This window comes from Oncorhynchus masou, chromosome 9, assembly GCF_036934945.1.
Source record: "Oncorhynchus masou masou isolate Uvic2021 chromosome 9, UVic_Omas_1.1, whole genome shotgun sequence".
NCBI classification, from domain to species: Eukaryota; Metazoa; Chordata; class Actinopteri; order Salmoniformes; family Salmonidae; genus Oncorhynchus; species Oncorhynchus masou.
In genome coordinates, this window is record NC_088220.1 from 35,137,073 (window position 1) to 35,158,044 (window position 20,972).

At 42.4% G+C, this 20,972-nt stretch overlaps 1 protein-coding gene and 2 long non-coding RNA genes across 3 annotated transcripts; all 3 read left to right on the forward strand.

The window, feature by feature from the left end:
- The first annotated feature begins 278 nt into the window (after positions 1-278).
- On the forward strand, positions 279-5,126 carry LOC135545941 (leptin receptor overlapping transcript-like 1). The gene is made up of 4 exons (XM_064973942.1): positions 279-384; positions 1,215-1,290; positions 1,404-1,590; positions 1,925-5,126. The coding sequence occupies exons 1-4, from the start codon at positions 369-371 to the stop codon at positions 2,039-2,041; spliced, it is 396 nt and encodes a 131-aa protein (XP_064830014.1). The 5' UTR covers positions 279-368; the 3' UTR covers positions 2,042-5,126.
- A 2,679-nt stretch (positions 5,127-7,805) lies between these two features.
- LOC135545208 (uncharacterized) lies at positions 7,806-8,918 on the forward strand. Its single transcript, XR_010456425.1, has 3 exons — positions 7,806-8,308; positions 8,422-8,584; positions 8,821-8,918. It is a non-coding gene; the product is annotated as an uncharacterized LOC135545208 (long non-coding RNA).
- Positions 8,919-14,560: 5,642 nt separating this feature from the next.
- Positions 14,561-17,993, forward strand: LOC135545209 (uncharacterized). The gene is made up of 3 exons (XR_010456426.1): positions 14,561-14,628; positions 14,842-14,903; positions 17,354-17,993. It is a non-coding gene; the product is annotated as an uncharacterized LOC135545209 (long non-coding RNA).
- Positions 17,994-20,972: the final 2,979 nt, after the last annotated feature.

A 20,972-nucleotide genomic window follows, 5' to 3' on the forward strand; every position in this document is an offset into this window, starting at 1 on the left:
CATGCATTTACAAAGACAAACATCACAATACAGCATAATACACTAACTTATTACATTTTTGTCAATAAAAATGGCATTGAGTATTAAGAATAAACTCTCTCATCAACACAAGGATAATGAGCTAATGTATAGTTACTGATACAGAGTAGGGTTTAAGCATACAAATGCATAAGTCAGATGATTTTGTCTGCGATAAATTGATTATTGTCTATTTATTCAAAGACACATTTCTTGTTTTGGGTGACGGGTTTCGCGCATGCGCGATGCTAGCTACAGACAGCTCTTTGAAATCGTTTGCACGGACTGTTTGATCCAGTAGCAAGGGTGTTGTTGTCGTGGACTGTGTGACAACCTTATGTCTTACAGAAATGGCCGGAATTAAAGGTGAGGAAGTTACTATTATACTTTAAGATAATACATTAACTGGATTGCAACAAAAGTAATAAATCACACACACACATATATAAACGCTGAAAGGGTGCATGTGCTGCTAGCTATTAAGCTAACAACTGAGTACTAGCTAGTTAGCCGGCTAAGCTAACGTCTACTAGCTTTGACAGGCCGACAAATAGTGGTGTAGCTAGCTAACTATCTAAATAAATATTTTGCCGCTTAGCTAGCTACATATCAACGAGATATGAATCTGTATAGCTATTGTTAGCTAGCTTGGCACCAGGCTAGTTCTGGCAGCGTAGTTTCGAATGGTCAACTAAGCTAGCTAGCTAATGATTGCCATTCTGAATCAATGAAATCCACGTTAGAAACGATATTTGCCTTCCGGCCAAATCTGTATTGTTATTTATTGGTTGTTATGTCAAGCCAGGCAATGACGATAGCGCTAACTAAGACTGCGATCAAGCTAGCTAACTATGCAATGATGACTTCAAGCTAAGATGAGCTATACTTCGACAGCAATTGCATTGTCTCTCCTCACCAACTAGCTAGCTATAGCATTGTCTCAATCCTCATTAGCACGCTAGCTATTAGCTAAATAACATGACATCCTACATGTTTACAAATCAAACGATAATAATAGCGCATAGCCACCAATTCACATAATAAATGGTAGCTGAAAATAATCAGCATCCCCTCACCCAAGCATTAGGTCAACGGTCAGATTATCAATTCTGACCAAAGGATTTAGTCTTACACACACACACACACACACACACACACACACCCAGCTGCTTAGTTTCTTTACCACTCCTTTCCAGCTCTGATCAGCCTGTCCTTTGGTGGGGCCATTGGACTCATGTTCCTGATGCTAGGATGTGCCCTTCCAGTGTATGAGTAAGTATCTCCATCATATTCAAACTGACTGTCATGATGCAGGCCTTTGTAATATGATGCCGCCCAGATTTAGTATTCTTCCAGTCATAACTGCTGGGAACTTCTCTTCACAGTAAATACTGGCCCTTGTTCCTCCTCTTCTTCTACATCCTCGCCCCAATCCCTTACGGCATCTCCCGGAGAATTGTTGACGACACAGACTCGGCAAGCAACGCCTGCAAAGAGCTGGCTTTATTTCTCACAACAGGCATAGTGGTTTCAGCTTTCGGCCTGCCAATAATTTTCGCCAGAGCCGATGTTGTAAGTACACATTTTTGGGATTTTTGCATTTGTAGGCTAAGTGGTGTTTGGCAACACTTTGCACTTATACCTGTGCAGTTACAACATTGCGTTAGCTTTGCTGTTAAAGTAATTGCTTTCTATTTGCATGCATTTGTCTTGTTACACAAATGGAATAAGGACCATTCCTTTTAAATCTTATAGGCTACCATTTGTGTAATAACAATACATGCTCCATTACTAAATAACAGTTTAAAAAGGACTTTGTTTTGCTCAGTCCAAACTACAGATTGAAAGTGTGCAATGCAGAATTTTGTAACGTGCGGACTGAATTATTCATGTTTGTTGTTTACAGATTGCCTGGGGAGCATGTGCGCTTGTGTTAACAGGCAATGTAGTGATCTTCGCAACCATTCTGGGATTCTTCTTGGTCTTCGGATCAAACGACGACTTTAGTTGGCAGCAGTGGTAAAATTGGGAGCGTGAGGTGGGGGACTAAGTCTGAACTGTTTATATTACTAGAATTGTTATTATTATTGTCATTATGATTACTATTATTGTTGTTTTGTATATTTATGACCACCCATCCACAGACACATTAAACCAGTGCAATAATTTGATTTAACTGTCATGCGGAACGTCAGACTGACTTCAGGTGGATGTGCTGACTTTCATATGTACTTTTTGTTTGCTCCATGTTTGAGTCTTCTCCATTCATGTACCTGTACAGGCTTATCTTTTGAGAGTCAAAATCTTTATAATGTTGAAATCATAAAAGTCCATCTTATCTGTAAAAATGTCAAACTTAATGTAAACCTGGACTCAGATTGACCTATGGGAGGGATTGTGATTGTCTGAAAGGTGGAAGCTTTTCCTGTGACAAAGATATCTAACTGACAAATGTTGTTACTCCTTTGGGATTGACGGTGTACAATAGCGTGCTGGTCAGTCTTGAGGAAAGTTTCCCCCTCCAAGTGCAGACAGCACAGGATATTTTGTATGGAGTATGTGTTGTTTTTGAAGAGCATATTGAAAGCTGTGAGCTTTAGTCTCTCAGATTGAAACCTTTCAATACTAACGTACATACAGCGTACATTGATATAATACATTATACAATGCACTGTCACCTATTGCAGTGATCAATTCTAATGACTCAGCTATTCAAATAGGTTCATTTGATACTGACCTCTTGTGCTTTGTTGTTTAGCCTAGTGTAGCATATTCTGTTCCTTTTGAAAAATGTCTAGAAATCATTGTAACCCAGTGTCGTCTTTTCTCTCTAAAACAAAGTCGGCATCAATTTGTTGGAGCAAGGTTTAGAAATCATCAAAAACCTTCGTTAGACAGCCCAGGATTAGGGCTAGCCGGTGGAATCATGGCCAATTTAAGATCTAGGCTACTTATAACCAAGGGTAATACTGCTAGGCCTGGATTTACCAGGTATTCTATTGGTTTCTATACCTGGAGTAGGAAACAAAGGCTGCACTGTAATTATGTTTCAAAGATAAATGTGGACCAACCCCAGTGTTTACCAAGTCACATCCTGTTTAGGCCTATATTTTGTATAGCTGCACTAAAATGTACTCGCGTCCTCTTGTTGAAGGAAATGAGCTCGCCGTATAGGCCAAAACTAGTTTTTAATGTGTTTTTTTGTATGCCTGCATTGGGTGTGCTGATACCATACATTCTCCCAGTGTAGTTTGTCATTAGTTAAAGGTCTCAGTGAACAGTGTGCTGCAGCTTTGGAGTTTGTTACATTTAACTGAATTAGTCATAGCTAACCAAGGTATTAAGCAGCTGTCACACCATCTGCACTGGTTTGTTCATCTGGATGGAAGGATTAAGTGTTTATGATCTCTTTCTTCTTTCATACATCAAAACAAATAATCAAATATACAGTACAAGTCAAAAGTTTGGACACACCTACTCTATCAAGGGTTTTTCATTTATTTGTACTATTTTCTACATTGTAGAATAATAGTGAAGACATCAAAACTATGAAATAACACATGGAATCATGTAGTAACCAAAACAGTGTTAAACAAATACATATATTGAAGATTCTTCAAAGTATCCACCCTTTGCAATTGATGACAGCTTTGCACACTCTTGGCATTCTCTCAACCAGCTTCATTAGGTAGTCACCTGGAATGCATTTCAATTAACAGGTGTGCCTTATTTGTGGAATTTATTTCCTTCTTAATGTGTTTGAGCCAATCAGTTGTGTTGTGAAAAGGTAGGGTTGGTATACAGAAGATAGACCAGACCCAAGTCCATATTATGGCAAGACCAGCTCGAATAGGCAAAGAGAAATGACAGACCGTCATGTCAATCTGAAAAATTTCAAGAACTTTGAATGTTTCTTCAATTGCAGTTGCAAAAACCATCAAGTGCAACAATGAAACTGGAAAGGTAGAATCAGCTATCTCTGCTGTAGAGGATAAGTTCATTCGAGTGACCAGTCTTAGAAATTGCAGCCCAAATAAATTCTACACATGGTTCAAATAACAGACACATCAAAACATCGACTGTTCAGAGGAGACAGCGTGAATCAGACCGTTAAGCACAGTGGAGGAGTGATGGTGTGGGGTTGCTTTGCTGGTGCCATTGTCAGTCATTTATTTAGAATTCAAGGCACACTTAACCAGCATTTCTACCACAGCATTCTACAGCGATACGCCATCCCATCTGGATTGCCCTTTGTGGGACAATCATTTGTTTTTTTCAGCAGGACAATGACCCAAAACACACTTCGAGGCTGTGTAAGTGCTATTTGACCAAGAAGGAGAGTGATGGAGTGCTGCATCAGATGACCTGGCCTCCACGATCACCCGACCTCAACCCAATTGAGATGGTTTGGGATGAGTTGGACCAGAGAGTGGAGGAAAAGCAGCCAACAAGTGCTCAGCATATGTGGGAACTCCATCAAGACTGTTGGAAAAGCATTCCTCGTGAAGCTGGATGAGAGAATGCAAGAGTGTGAAAACCTGTCATCAAGGCAAACGGTGGCTACTTTGAAGAATCTCAAAGAAACACTTTTCTTGGTTACTTCATGATTGCATATGTATTATTTCGTAGTTGTGATGTCTTCACTATTATTCTACAGTGTAGAAAATAGTCAGAAATGAAGAAAAACCCTTGAATGATGTGTGTCCAAACTTTTGACTGATACTGTACATTTATGCCTACAGCAATGCACTGATGGTATATCTACAGTTTTTGGATATCCAATGTAATCCATACGGTTTTAAACCACAAAATGATTGTAAAAGACCGAGTACTGCATAGTGAAAGTCTGAGAAATGTCCAACAAATTCCAATATAATTCAAAACAAACAAACTGCTGAATCAAGTCATTCTAATCATGGGATGGGTTTGTCACTGATTTATTTTATGAAAGATATGTTGTTTCACAGACCTGAAATATTTTATTTATTTGTTTTAGCAGACACTGTGTAGATGTCCAATTGCCATTTTCTATATACGAGTTTTGTGTTCGGAGGCAGAAGTCACCATGGTGGTTTTCTTTTCTAAATAAATGCAATTTTTGAACATCTTGTCATTGAATTGATTGTTCATCAAACTCCAATATCAACACGTCCTAGTTGCATTCGGTATGAGACCTCAGTTATTTATTTAATGGTTCTTCCTTGACTACTGAACCTTCAGATCTCACAAGGATCCAACAATTGACTCTAAACAGTTTATTTTATATGTTCCACACGTGTGATGTAAGATAGTGATTGACATGTTTATTAGCCTCACATGGAAGCAGGTAATCAAGTACTAACAAATGAGGAATAGCTGTGCTTTGTCTCCCCCACCTGGCAAGATACTGACACATGAAACAAAGCAATAAATAAGCTGATACATATATAAACTCATCATAAAAGAAACTTCCTCTCACTGTCAACTGCGTTTATTTAAAGCAAACTTAACATGTGTAAATATTTGTATGAACATGACAATTCAACAACTGAAACATAAACTGAACAAGTTCCACAGACATGTGACTAACAGAAATGGAATAATGTGTCCCTGAACAAAGGGGGGTCAGAATCAAAAGTAACAGTCAGTATCTCTTGTGGCCACCAATTGCATTAAGTACTGCAGTGCACCTCCTCCTCATGGACTGCACCAGATTTGCCAGTTCTTGCTGTGAGATGTTACCCCACTCTTCCACCAAGGCACCTGAAAGTTCCCAGACATATCTGGGGGAATGGCCCTAGCCCTCACCCTCCGATCCAACAGGTTCCAGACATGCAAAATGGGATTGACCATGGCTCTTCGCTGGCCATGGTAGAATACTGACATTCCTGTCTTGCAGGAAATCACGCACAGAACTAGCAGTATGGCTGGTGGCATTGTCATGCTGGAGGGTCATGTCAGGATGAGCCTGCAGGAAGGGTACCACATGAGGGAGGAGGATGTCTTCCCTGTAACACACAGCGTTGAGATTGCCTGCAATGACAACAAGCTCAGTCCGATGATGCTGTGACACACCGCCACAGACCATGACGAACCCTCCACCTCCAAATCGATCCCGCTCCAGAGTACAGGCCTCGGTGTAACGCTCATTCCTTCGACGATAAATGAGAATCCGACCATCACCCCTGGTGAGACAAAATCGAGACTCGTCAGTAAAGAGCACTTTTTGCCAGTCCTGTCTGGTCCAGTGACTGCGGGTTTTTGCCCATAGGCAACGTTGTTGCCGGTGATGTCTGGTGAGGACCTGCTTCACCCTGATTAAGACAGCTTGGCTGTCGAAAAGTTGGTCATACATTTTTTGCATCTGAGCTCCTAGAGTGTGTGGCTCTCTTTTATTTTCGAGGACCTGCTTTACAACAGGCCTACAAGCCCTCAGTCCAGCCTCTCAGCCTATTGCTGACAGCCTGAGCACTGATGGAGGGATTGTGCGTTCCTGGTGTACCTCGGGCAGTTGTTGTTGCCATCCTGTACCTGTCCCGCAGGTGTGATGTTCGGATGTACCGATCCTACAATTGACGAATAAAGTGATCTTAATTGCATGGATTAGGAATCAATTACTTTTAGTATATCTTTCTAAGGGTCTACCTTCAATTCGCAAAACGTAGAATCTCAATGCAAAAAACAATACATTCCAATGCAATCAAAGCTATACAAAATGCCTTGACACATTCCTGTCAAATCTGAATTATTTACAACTATCAAGTATGGGCTTGCTAGCCACCTTTATCTATAGGTTTTTATGGAAAATACTCTGGTAACATCTCCAGAATCTGTCTAGTGGATGACGTGAATACTAATGGTGCAATAAAGGGAAATGTCATGAACTTTCCTCCCATTTCTGACAGTCTTTACCATAGCATGTGTTGAATACATATCTTTTGTGTTCTTGTCTTTCTGTCTGCGTGGTTTATGTGGCCCTCACCAAGGATCTGGTTGTGTTCTTGCAGCAACGGGTGCATCTTGTGGTGTAGGAGAGCTCCAGAGATGCTGCACTTCTGGGCCTACAGCTGGAACAGGTCCACTTGGAGCTATGGCACTGGCAGAGCTTGAAGGTGCACCTGGAAGGCCTGGTGGAGGAGCTGCACACTGAGGCCCTGCAGAGGGCTGCACTTACGAAGGGGCCTTCAAGCGCAGCTGTACAGGTAGGCCAACACGGCTCTGCACTGTGGGAAATGGCAAGTAAAATGGCTGTGTGTGTGTACCCAACCCCCCTGAATGTTTAACACATAAGACATACTATTTAAAAAAATGGCAGCAGTATTAAGCCAGCTGTACAAATGGACATAATGTAGTAGAGCCAGTCTCAGCAAAGACACATAAAAATGTATGAAACTCCTAACTTTTGATTACCATCTCCTGCAAACACAAAGTGAAGCCGTACCCCACTGTTTTAAAAACATGTCGAACATGTCTCCAGCTAGTCATATTGTCACACGTCAAAGAAAAACATTGAGTTTGAATTTGTGATTCTATGTCAGCGAAAACACACACGCCCTTAAGCATGCTGTGCCGTAATTCGCTGACTTTGAATCCCCCGTTTGGAAAGTTGGCTGACGGTCAGAATATGTTATCACATCGTGACTCCAGCGGTACTCTGGCACTATGGGGATGATGGAGAGAGGGGAGTTCCTCATGAGCTCAGCTCAAAACCCTTCCTAGAGCTGAAATTCATTGTTTGCCCGTGAAAGATAAACTGGGGAATCATAGTCTTCCTAAAAAAGAATGTTTTCATGATTGATAGTGCAAGAAAATCACGTCAGCATTGGTTGGATATATTGGCTGTTCCTGCAACATTCAGGAAGGATGCTGCAAAATGGATTTTTTTTTAACACCACATATTAGAAACATCTCTAAATGCAAGTGACACCGTAATAAATTCACTTTTAACACTTAGAACCACATGCTAATCACTTTAGCCTACGTTAGCTCAACTGTCCGGGGGGGGGGACACACCGATCCCATAGAGGTTTTAATAAGTTCACTTTTAACACTCTTAATGTGTTTTTGTCCGATATGGGAGCTGAAAGCGCTTCAGTGCCGCTAAGGCGCCAGCACTCAGGAGATGGAGGAGTTGCGCAGCACCCATTAGAGGAAATGTCAGGAACTGCAGCGCGACAATGACAAATTGTGCAGCGCCAACCAGAGGAAGGTGCAGGAACTGCAGCGGGAAATCGAGGGCAGCCGGAGGAAGCTCCAGGAGCAGTTTGAGTGGTCGTGAACAGCAGCGCTACTGGATGTGCTGCGTCAAGAGGTAGCTATGCTCTACCCATCACTCTGTTGTCATTGGTTAGTAGCACAGACAGACAGATGGACGGACACAGTAAGTACATAACCCCAGATTTGATATCTGAATAAAACCTCCAGACTCCAAGACTGCCTGTCAAAGGAGAAGACTGGCTCTGTTTCAGCAGGTGAACCGGTTGGAGAAGGAGGTAGAGGAGTTGAGGTGGAGCTCACAGGGCTCAGAGAGCCACACCCAGATCCTGTGCTGCCCCCTAGTGGACACTGACAGCCAGCACTGTGACAGGTAACAGCAATTTGTCCTCAATGAGCTCGGGCCTCCTTTAACAACTTATCTTTGATCAGTTTTTCTTCCTCAGTCATACCATTGACAGTCAGTTCAGTTATGTGACAGCAAAATAGTGCCCATAACAGTTATCTTAGACATAGCTATTGTAATTAGGAACAGCGGTTATAGACAAAGGATGTTCTCAGTCACACATGTCCATGTGAACTTGTTTCCTTCCCTTTCCAATTCTGCAGAATTCCCTAATGGGAATCAGATGAGATGGCTGACCTGCAAACCCAGGTCGACAAATGGAGAGGGCTGTATTCGAGGACTTCCCCAGCCAGTTCACACCCCACCGAGTAAGCATAGCCTACACTGCCTTTGTCCAAACCATGGGCCACAGGTTGCACATTTCTAGTCTTCAGGGGCTGTAGAGAGTTGCGTCTTGCTGTGTATTACTAATTGATGAGTTTGACTGCTAGTTCGCTGGCAAGGTTTAGAATGAATGAGAAGGTACTACTAATATACCCTGACTACAGACAGGAGTTGTGCAGCACTGGTCTAAATGGACATGAGTAATATGACTGCCTAGGATCTAGGGAATCTTATGTTAAGTGAATTTTGATATTTCTTGGGCATGGATCTCTCTGGTTTTCTCTGGCAGTCTGTGCTCTGTATGGCTGTGTCCCAGGCAACAGGCTGCTCTTCTAAACCAATGGAAAGTGATGACTAATGACTGGAGTAGGTATTTGCTAGTGGTCTCATTGCTTTGTTCCCTTCTGACTGGCCCTAAACTTGACTTATCCAGTTGTGGCCCACTTTTTGGAAGCAAACCACTATTTCGTCCCTACGTTATATCGGCATCGAACACGTCACCCTCCCTAGGAGAGGGGATGACCTCAACATTTTATTGTTAAAATGAGAGGTTGCCTAGATCTTTAATTTAAAGACCCTTGTTCCTATATGCAGACTTTGATCTATAGCCATTCTTGTGATTATTGTGATTTTGCTATCCATCGTAAATAATGTTTGTAGGCTTATGTAGCCAAATTGTATCTATGATCGTATGTTATCATTTATGTTTTTGGTATGTTATTTTGATATCTGAGAATTAACCAATGATATCAGGCCACACCCGACCATGATTACAGACACTTGTGTGTGTCCTTTGACACCATATAAACTAGTCACCCCGCAGTGTTTGTCATTATACCCTGATGAAGACAGCTTCTCTGTCGAAACGTTGGTTATTAGGTTATTTCAATTATTGCATCTGAGCTCCTAGAGTGTGCCGCTCTCCTTTAGTTTTTCAAGTGTCTACTCCGCTAGCCAGCGCCTCACCTAAATAGGTGTACGTTTCTTTCGTCTCTAGTGTAGTCTCTAGTGAGCCTGAGAGAAAAGGAAGTTAGCCGAGCCGCTGGAGATATAGGAAGCGAGACAAGCGACCATGCTAAAATCTATTACTTTTTGCATGATTTATACGGTCGATTCACACACGGGAGACCGGACTCATGTTGTGACTCTTAAATTTGAGGGAGATAAAAAAATATCATACCGTTACTTATATGAAAGTTTGCAGAGAAAGCAGATGTAGAATTTTCCAGAATGCTTGTTCTTCTCACTGTAAATTGTGTAGGTGTGTGTGTGTGGTTTATGTTCATTGCCTTTGGCTGGGCTCACCTATAGTTTATTGTGCATTCTCAGAGGGGGCACGCTGTCGACGGATACCAAAAACCTCCCCGAGGTTAGAAAACCATGAAATATTTTTTTTCCTCTCTTCAACCCATCGTAGGCACTCCTCAGTTTTGGTTTGTTGCTTGCAATCCAACTGTAGCGAAGAACCATATAACCTCACCGTTCTATTGTTTTTATCATTGTTTGTTTACCTGTCTTACATTTGACATTTACGTCATTTAGCAGATGATCTTATCCAGAGCAATTTACAGGAGCAATTGAGGTTAAGTGCCTTGTTCAGGGGCACATTGACTGATTTTTCTCTTAGTCGTCTCTGGGATTCAAACCAACAACCTTCTGGTTACTGTCCAAACGCTCTTAACCGCTGGGCTTCCTGTCTTGAAAACACTCCATGACCATGACTGTACTGGAGAGTGATATGCAGCTGTGTCACAGTCTAATGTCTTTTGCACAGTGCTTTCCTGTTTGGCCTCACGTTCCGGTCATTGTCTATTTCCAGACACACTGGTGGAACATAGTAATCAACAAGGAAAAACATATAAAAACACTTGAGATTGTCTTGTCACTCTACCAATCCTGATGATGACTCTAGCTGATGAGCAGAAAACAACACGCGCTGATGCACGTTCACTCCTCTCATTCACCAATTCGCCAGGGGTTTGTTTCGAAGACGTGGTCTAGTTCCTTTCTATGTCACCCACAAGAGGATTCTGTGTCACCGCCAGGTGTAAAGTCACATGACCTTAAGGTGTTCTGGAAGGCAAAGGTGTAGCCAAGGATTAACTATGTGTGGCAGCTGGAAACTCGTTGAATTTGCACACAATAAAAAGTTATAAACCCGACCAAGCAGAACCCAACCTCTAAGAGCACTCTTTATAGGGTTTATTAATGGCACCATTAGAAGTATGACAAGAATAGCATTTTTATGTTTAACCTTAGTCGCAGCCAGGGAAAACACATGTACATTTAACACCAGGATAACCCCCCAAAAAAAAAAAAGTGAGACCCAGAGACTTGTATTTTGCTGTGTGTGTGTAATGTGCGTTTGTCTATTCGTCTGCTTGTCTAAGCGTGAAGTCCACACCTAGCGGTTGTAAATAGAAGTGGCTGGGAGTTGTTCGATTGTTTGTAAATGTTTCTACTTTATGGGGGACACAGGGTTCATGTTAAGGAATGCCTCTACGTGTCTCCTCCGAAAACACTTCACTTCTCAACACGTTCCTGACCTCTGGTTCTAACAAGCGACAGACATATGGCTTCTGGCAGAGGTTTCTTGCTCATTAAAGAGAAAATATCACCAGAACGTTAAGACCTGTCTGGTTCCTCACGATCTCACAGATGAGGTTTCACCCTAAACGAGGTGAAAGTTGTTTACTGAAAGGTCTCACTTTTTGGTTAGACCAGATTCATTATTGTGGATGTTTTGGGGGGCTTTTTCTGCCTCTCGTGGAGGAAAAGACAAAGTCGTCGTCTGTATGTTAATACACAACGAGGTGGAATGATGTGGTTGTTTGACACCGTGTTTAGAGGGATATATAAATGTTTAACCCTGGAGTGCGTAAACACACACAAGGGGTTAGGCGTTGGGATTTGGAGAGGGGCCGCGCGGCCAAACTGTGACACCCACGCGGCGCTATGCTTCCACATGAACATCCCAGTGGCACCAACACTACCGAAAGCAAGATGTTATGCTTAGTCTTAAACTCTTAAACTCACAATGACATCAGCCGCAGAACAGTTGCTCAGTAAAAACAAGTGAGTGGCTCTGTCAAGTGAGGATAGTAGTGGCGTTGATATCCAGTGTGCTAGTAAGCACCCACAGCCCCTCCACCTCAGCGGCTCCCTTTTGTCCAGCTTCAATGAGCGCTCTCCAAACAAAGAGGATAGCGCTCTCCAAACAAAGAGGATAGGGGCTCCTTCAGAGCTCGGGGTGCAAACAGAGAAGGGGTTGGCGAGGACTCATGGCTCGACGGAGAATTGTTGACACACCGTTGACCCCCACTGTTCGCGAGCGGGAGCAGCTTATTTTACAGTAGGCGGGGTGACCGGGTGTTGACCGGGGGTGACTGGGGGGTGACTAGGTGGGTTTGGGGGGGGGGGGTGACGGGTGACGGGACGCCCGCCACGGGCGGGGTGAAGTGACGTAGGCTGGGTCATTGCAACCTTCAGCTGGTGGGGAGAAACGACTCTGTTTACTGCTGTATAAGACGTATGTCAGCGCACCTCCAACTCTTAGTGTGTCTAGAAGACAGATGGACTTTTTATGTGTTATGCAAAGGACCGTAGGCCTAGTTTTAGCAAAATTGTCTATTTACCCTGGCAAGAAGTAGTGCTTGATTTTACGCCTTACATGTTTCATTGTTAATTAAGTTGTATAAATCGCCAATATTCTTGCAAATGGTCGGTAAATCACAAGAGAATGTGATGATTTTTTATGACTTTGAGATCCCAACAAAAATCTCAGAGGTTTAAAGTTAAAGTATAAAGTATATGACCCTCAGGAATGTATGATACATTCCCTTACCTTTGAATTTCTAGTCCTCTCATTTTGGCTTGTTATAATCCTTTTGGATTTGCTATGGAATTGTGTGCAATAGAGTTGTACCCATCCCTCCATATGTCATTCCAGGTGTTGAGTAACATATACCTCTGAGTCACTTTTGGAACCCTGTCTACTACAATGACTTGCTATGAGTTGAATTTGCGTTTGAACGTGAAAACAGCAAGGTGTCATTCCATCTGGCTGGCACCCATAAGGGATACAAGGTGCACCAGACTGGAGATATTTTGCCCTGCAACTTTAGGAGCCATCTGTAATCTATTTTCTCACAGGGTCTAAATACCTTAGTGCCAGGCAGGTTCTGAAGCATCATTTCTGCTCAGCGGTGTTTCTTTTCTTTTCATCTTCCCGAGCCTCCCACTCCTGATACCCAACTGGAATTTTTTTCAACAATAAAAGAAGGAATGAGGGAAGAGCCTGCTAAGTATCCTGGGGGGAAAAAATCTGGAGGTTCTGTCAGCCATCACTAAAGGGGGGGGGGGGGGTCTTATAGCTCTTGTCCTTTCCCTTTTTTCCCTCTCTCTCCCTCCTCCTGTCCATTAAAAACGAGCTCCCGCCCTTACCGCCCCCTCCACTCTTTGGGGAAATCTATCATGGTGCATAGTAAGGCCTCTTCTCAGGCCAGTTGACGTTCTATTCTCATGAATCTTGCCCAAGAGGCAGAATTGAGCGATTTCCGCTAGATGGACCAGCTGCAAAGCTCTTCTCAGGACCCCTTAAATCACGATGATAGTCCACCAACTTGTAGAGTGTTGATAAAAGCAGGAGGATTCTGGGTATCAGGATACTGGGTATCAACGCTTCATAAGCATTGCAGAACCTTTTTTTAACACTGCTTTGTTACACACAACAAATGTAATGTTGACATAAGGTGTGCCGTCATAAACAAGATTGCAAATGTTGGCATGTTTAGTTACTTAAAACCTCTTGAACGTTATGGCAAAATGTAGATTTCCCGCTAAATAGATGTAATTATTTTTCACGTGATGGCCATAAACAACAACTAGTAAGGGAGCGGTCGAAATTTACACAATTGTTACCCAGAGGAAAATGGGGGAAGGTTATGCTTTTTCAATTTCAGTGAGTATTTAAAAAAAAATGAGTCCAGGGGTGGGTCATGTAATTTGTAATCGATTTAAATGTCATATTGCTCAGTGTTTGAGAATTAGTTGCTTATTATATCTCTGCGTGCCCGATGCTGCCACTCATCCCTGATTCTCTGATAGGCTCGCAATATGGGGTGCGCCGAGTGTGGTCTCAATCAAATGACCCATAGCATATTCCCTCAAACTCAACTCTGGACCTCATTTTTTCATTGCTTCCCTCTAATCAGGGACTTATTTTAGACCTGGGACACTAGGTGGGTGCAACTAATAATCATGGAAGAACAGAAAACCAGCAAGCTCCGGACCTCATAGGGTACGAGTTGAGTAGCCCTGGCCTATACTATAGGCCTAGCCTTATAAGGGTATGCTCAGAGAAGCACATGGCAAAGTTATATTTCTAAGAAAATGTCATTCCTGAGTTTTTGCGCTGCTGGGATGGATATAAAACTACACACGGCAATGAATAGGCTAGCCCAATCATGAGCCCCGGCCTGCCCTGCTCTTGCTGATGTAAACCCTTTTGTGCTGCCTAACCAATGGCTGTGCTGTGTACGGTGACACTTCAGCAGGGGAGTCAAAGGCTTCTTCTGAAAACATTTGTTTATTTGTCCAAAGAATTCAATATCCGTGTGCCCGGACTAGGCCTACTGATGTCCTGATCAGTTGGAGAGAGAGCGCAAAGATGAGGAGGAGGACCGGAGGTAAGCTTGCTACTGCTATAGTTGACAGATGGATGAAGCTATTTATCAGAGTTATTGACCTCGCAATAAGCCATATTCAATTAATATGCATAATTTACATTACTCTGAAGCGGCAGCTGCGAAGATGGACAGCGCACGGGTGCTGAAAGTAGGATCATTCGAGAAGAGGCCTAATTCATTTAAACAGTCTTTCCTTTGTTATTTTGACTTTAGGCGACTTACAGCAAGAAAGGCTTTGTGTTGGAGCCTATTTCTTCCTATTCAAGAAAGAACAGGTAGGTCTACCTGTTTGACAGATGAAATCCTACTTTTACTGTCTGCCAAGTCAGCCAAGTCCTCCAGACACCATGGACTCCTTAAATATCTCAGTGTCAGTGAAAAAAAAAATGGATGGACCTGATTATATAAAGCGATCTATAACCAGTTAACAATGCTTTAGTCATCAATGCTTTTATGCTAAAAACAAGCTGACAGACGTGCCTCTGGTGCATATGGAATTTGTCTTTATGACATTTGGAGGCTGCACTTCATCCTATTCAGAAAAAAAAACGACTTTGCTTGGGAAGTAATGTGTGATTCAGTCACTTTCAATTGACCATCAACTTTTAAACAGGCTATTAAACTACATGCTAACTCTAAATCAGTTGGGAGCAACTAAGAAGGAACGAACATGAATTATTTAGGCTATATTATTATTATTATTATTTCAAGGCTATAGCCTTCCATTTAAGAAACCAATTGTGAAGCATTTGTGACACGTTACAGGCTGGCAGGAGCGCCCAGCATATCAAAAACACATCAACAACAGCACTTCAACAACATGCCTGTACATCTCATATTTAGGCTGTGTAACGTTTTATGTAAAAAAAAAAAGTTTGTTTTTTTACTTACAATTAAATAATAATTCAAGAAAAATGCCTTGCTAGGCTATGAAGTCATTCTACAGTGCATTTGAATTCACTTTTAGAAACACGATTTTGGCAAGTCTTTGATTTGAGGATCATGCGGTGAGCTATGCATGCCTAGTTTGTTAATTTAGTCTAGCAGATGTTCTTACTGTATATTCCCATGCCCTATTCACAGTCAACACATGTTTTGTAATGACAATATCATCAAATAAAATAGAATAAGTTAGAAAATGCTAGTAGATGCATATAGACCCACCTAATTATATGCGGCTGCTATGTTAAAAACAAATGGCTTTTTTTTCTTGAATTGATTGATGATCAGATACTTCAGTTGTAACTGGTTCTGTTCCGCTCAATTGTTACACTTGATAGACAACTTTAGCACTTGTTCAAACTTAGACTGTCCTCTTTTTTTACAATGACCTGTATAGAAATCAAACGCCGTTGGTACTGCAACATGCGCTCATTTGTTGTCATGCTCTGTTGCGGTATTAAAAAAGATTCTGCTTCTCTCCAGTCATGTAAAATGAGGTAGAATTGCATGAAATGTGTTTATAAAAGCAATATTTTTCTTCCAGACCGCAAATAAGATGATTGATTCATGCAGTGCTTTTATGTTGATGGAGATATTTTTACCCTTTATCCTTCCCTGCGAATCCACAACCTTCTGGCTACTTTGCCATGTAATGCTTACAAAACGAAGAACAGTTTCTAGAACCTCATATCTAAGGCTCTGGTCTGTCCTAGGAGTGAGGGTAGTAAACAGTAGACATGTTCTCTGCTATCCAGTTTATGTTTTCATTATTATTTGGCGTTTAGGGTAGGGTCGGGTAAAAATATTTATTTTACTATTATTTCAGAGAGGTCCAATATTCTTGCTGAGATGTACTCACTTTTGAGGACACAAGCTCAAGTACATGGTACAAATATGTAAATACAGGGGACTTTTAAAGCCTCTGTCTGCCATAGGGCATAAGCCCTCACGTATGTGTTACTAAATGTAGAAGAGAGCCATGACAATAGTTGTCACAATGAGAATATGGTCAGCCAGGTCGTAAACCTTTAAAGGGGTTCCTTTGATTGAGTTGATGCCAGATACATGCCAATCTCGCTATCAGGTTCAATCGGCACAGAAACAACATGAGGGTCTGTACAACAAAAAAAATAATAAAAGGCTCAAGCCAGTAGAGGTCCCTCTTTCACCAGTGTTGCTGTCTGTGGTGCTCTTTGGCAGCTGTTGAGACGTCTCTCAAATGTGTCTTCAATTATAGAGCTCCACTCCACACGTCCACTGAATCAGAATATCAGTTGAATTCAAGATGACCCCCCTCTTTTTTTCCCCCCCTTCTCCCTCATAAAAATCCAACAGGCGCATATTCTATTTGGACATCTTGACGTATTTTGTAAAGCAGATTCAAACCTATAGATAAAGGCACTTAAAAACACTTTTCACTTCAGTGTGCTGAAGTAAAACATACGAGTTATTTCCTATACATAAATATGCTTTGACAGAATAGAGAACCTTCTCTTCCCTGTGCACAGCTGCCTGATAACCTCTTAATGACGCTGAAGAGAATATGAACTCAGTACTTTGAGTGAGATTCTTCAGCAGCAGGGAGCTCAGATGAAAGAAGGGTATGCCAGAACACACAAACAGGGAAGTGTGCACGCCCACATGCACACGCGGACACACACACACACACAAACATGGAAGTGTGCATGCTCCCACACGTGCGCACGCACAAATGGACATACACACACACAAACCCCCATCTCCGATGTTATTACAATGTTTCCCACCTGTCTACCCCTGTCAGCAGGGTTTTCTCTCTATGGATACCTTGTCTGTCTGCTCTGCTGCTCTGCTCAACACACAGTAGTCTACTCCCCAGCAGAAGAGGGCCTTGACTATTCCGATGACCGTCTCCTCAACCACAGGAATGCAGCCTCCCCTTTCACCCAAAATTAGGTATGACAACAAACTCTAAAACATTTGCAAAACAATCGGAAAACTTGAGCCTCCCCGAGTCCCTGCATACTAACACGACACAGCCTATCCTCTCCCAGAAAGGCCTTCAAGGGAAGGAAAGGGGGCCCATTGCTTTTTTTTGGTCTCCAAAAAACATGATTAAGAAAACCTCACTCCCATGCCTTCACACGGTTTTCAAGAAGTATGTTTTGAATAACGCAAATTAGGGGCGCAAAATATGGTGCGTGGCACAGTGACCGTAGTAGCAATGTGAAAAATATCCATGGCATTACAGGGGCAGAGAAGTGGGGGCGGTAGGCACGAATGGTTTTCCTGTTGCCCCTGTGTCTCTGCCACGCAGACGGGTGACATGAGAATTGAACCGTCTGCATCTACCGGTCTGTCTGTCGGCCTGTGGTCAAGCAGTCTGTAACCCAGCCCAGCTGTCTGGGATGGAAAAGATGCTCCAAGCAAATGGCAAGAGAGGTACAAAAGAAGAAAGATAAGTAAGAAAAAAATAACAATTCATGAGTCAAGGTGCAGATGCAGATGTTACTTTCTTTAAGCTACCATCTTAAAGAGCAACGAACCGCCCTTGCTGTCTCTGCCTGGCCGGTTCCTCTCTTTCCACTGGGATTCTCTGCCTCTAACCCTATTACAGGGGCTGAGTCACTGGCTTACTGGGGCTCTCTCATGCCGTCCCTGGAAGGGGTGCGTCACCTGAGTGGGTTGATTCACTGATGTGGTCGTCCTGTCTGGGTTGGCACCCCCCCTTGGGTTGTGCCGTGGCGGAGATCTTTGTGGGCTATACTCAGCCTTGTCTCAGGATGGTCAGTTGGTGGTTGAAGATATCCCTCTTGTGGTGTGGGGGCTGTGCTTTGGCAAAGTGGGTGGGGTTATATCCTTCTTGTTTGGCCCTGTCTGGGGGTGTCCTCGGATGGGGCCACAGTGTCTCCAGACCCCTCCTGTCTTAGCCTCCAGTATTTATGCTGCAGTAGTTTATGTGTCGGGGGGCTAGGGTCAGTTTGTTATATCTGGAGTACTTCTCCTGTCCTATTTGGTGTCCTGTGTGAATCTAAGTATGCGTTCTCTAATTCTCTCCTTCTCTCTTTCTTTCTCTCTCTCGGAGGACCTGAGCCCTAGGACCATGCCCCAGAACTACCTGACATGATAACTCCTTGCTGTCCCCAGTCCACCTGGCCGTGCTGCTGCTCCAGTTTCAACTGTTCTGCCTTATTATTATTGGACCATGCTGGTCATTTATGAACATTTGAACATCTTGGCCATGTTCTGTTATAATCTCCACCCGGCACAGCCAGAAGAGGACTGGCCACCCCACATAGCCTGGTTCCTCTCTAGGTTTCTTCTCAGGTTTTGGCCTTTCTAGGGAGTTTTTCCTAGCCACCGTGCTTCTACACCTGCATTGCTTGCTGTTTGGGATTTTAGGCTGGGTTTCTGTACAGCACTTTGAGATATCAGCTGATGTACGAAGGGCTTTATAAATAAATTTGATTTGATTTGATCTGAACTCTGGCTGGATCTTTTCCATCATCTCCCATCCGTTGTTGTCTTTGACGTGTTGACACCTAATTGTTGACACTTATCAGGTCGTCAATAGCTGAAGAACATAAAAGAACATAAACCCCTCCCCACTTGCATCGAAACAGTTTTTTTTGTATCAGGGAGTTGGCTAGCTAATGTGTCCATACGTTGAGGGCCTAGATTCCTAAAAATAGCATTTGAGAAATGATTGAATTGGTGTCAGCAAAGTAACTGATGGATAGGTAACTGGTGCCAGTTTGTGGAGGGATGGGGGTGGGGTTTCAGAAACACTGATCTACGATATAAAAATGTGTCAGACACTGAAAACACATTGAATAAATGGACACTAAAAAGGGACTACCTTGCTACTGTAAATCCTATATGGTTCTGTCACAGAGCTAAGGCCCAACTCGACAAAGCCCACACGCTTCCCAAAGAGAAACAACAATTATAGAACTGTGTATAAAGAATATCCATTCATCTAAAGGCCTGTGTATTTTCTTTGTGGCATACCCTGATTTTTAAATCCTCCCTGTTTAGGCTTACAATTTTATTTATGAAAGGGTATTTTCTTTTCAGGTATTTTCATTATCAATGAACCTTTATGGATTGGAGTCATGGGGTAGCGGTTGACGTTTGCCACCCCCTGAGTAACAGACATTGCGGAGACTTTTTGGCAGTAAAAAGCGGGAAGAGTCCACTGGATGTTGAACAGAGGGATGTAGTTGGCTCTGGACTCTGGGGTAGAACAACATATATTATTCCAAGGTCCAACCATGATGACTTCAAACCTTCTGCTTCTATACACAGACAGAGAAATTGGGCCTGCTGCTGGGGAGGGTCAACACTAGGAAATCTGTCAGAACAAGATGATCCATGCCCTTGCCACGAGAAGACTAGTGAGTCGTTCCATGACATTTCAGCAAGCTATAACACCCATCATCTCAGATTGTTCTGAAGTTGTAGTTAGAAACAGGTACGATTGGCATTCCCGGAACATTATTTTGTATACATAAAATGTTATCTCTGAGAAATGAAGGTAATTTATTGCCCCCAAATTGGCCATTTTAATTTATAGGATGTAGATTATTTCAATAAATATAGTACCCAACATCCAATTTGGACCAAACGTTTTCCTACCAATGAGTAAGACATGGGGAATCCAAATAAATTGTCCAAAGCCATCCACGGACCTCCCACACCCCATGCCAATCCCATGCCAATAACCAACAAACAGTAGCAATTTTTTTTGTAGAATGAAGCTGTGACTTGGAGTATTGCTTCTCCATATTATGTAATGTATTCCCTGTGAATCTGGTTAGGTTTTTTTCACCGTGTTCAGAGAAATTAGTAATTGAAGTCGCTTGCATTATTTACCAGAAAGGAGTGGGAAAGTACCAAGTTTTGACCACTAGATGCCGCTATTCCTGCTATACCTCCACACTCTTTTCGATTTTGCTGGTCTATTGTGTTTATTAAATAGATCACAGCATTTTCTTTGCAGCTTTGGGTAGAAAACCAATAGATTTGGCTCATGATGAAATAAATTGTGTGGTCTTCCTCACAATTCAAGCTAGTCCTCCATAAAAGCAAATCAGTTTACTAATTTCTCTTAACAGGGGAAAAAACATCACCAGATTCACAGGGGTATACATTACATAGTATGGAGCAGCAATACCCCCAAGCCACAGCTTCATACTACTTGTCAAACCAAGATAACTTATACTGTATACTGGTTGTTGGGGTGGGATTGGCATGGGGGTCTGTGGGTGGATTCTGACAATTGGTATGTTTGGTCCAAATTGGATGTTGGGTACTATAGTTATTCAATATTATCTGAATCCTATAAATAAAATTACACATTTGAGTACAATCAATTAGCTAAATATCTCAGAGACCAAATTGTATTTAAACAAAATAATGTT

Excerpts from the sequence above, each read along its gene's own strand:
- LOC135545941 (XM_064973942.1), top strand. Across the intron at positions 1,291-1,403 it reads TGTGCCCTTCCAGTGTATGA|TAAATACTGGCCCTTGTTCC; the intron begins GTAAGTATCTCC and ends TTCTCTTCACAG. Across the intron at positions 1,591-1,924 it reads TTTTCGCCAGAGCCGATGTT|ATTGCCTGGGGAGCATGTGC; the intron begins GTAAGTACACAT and ends TGTTGTTTACAG.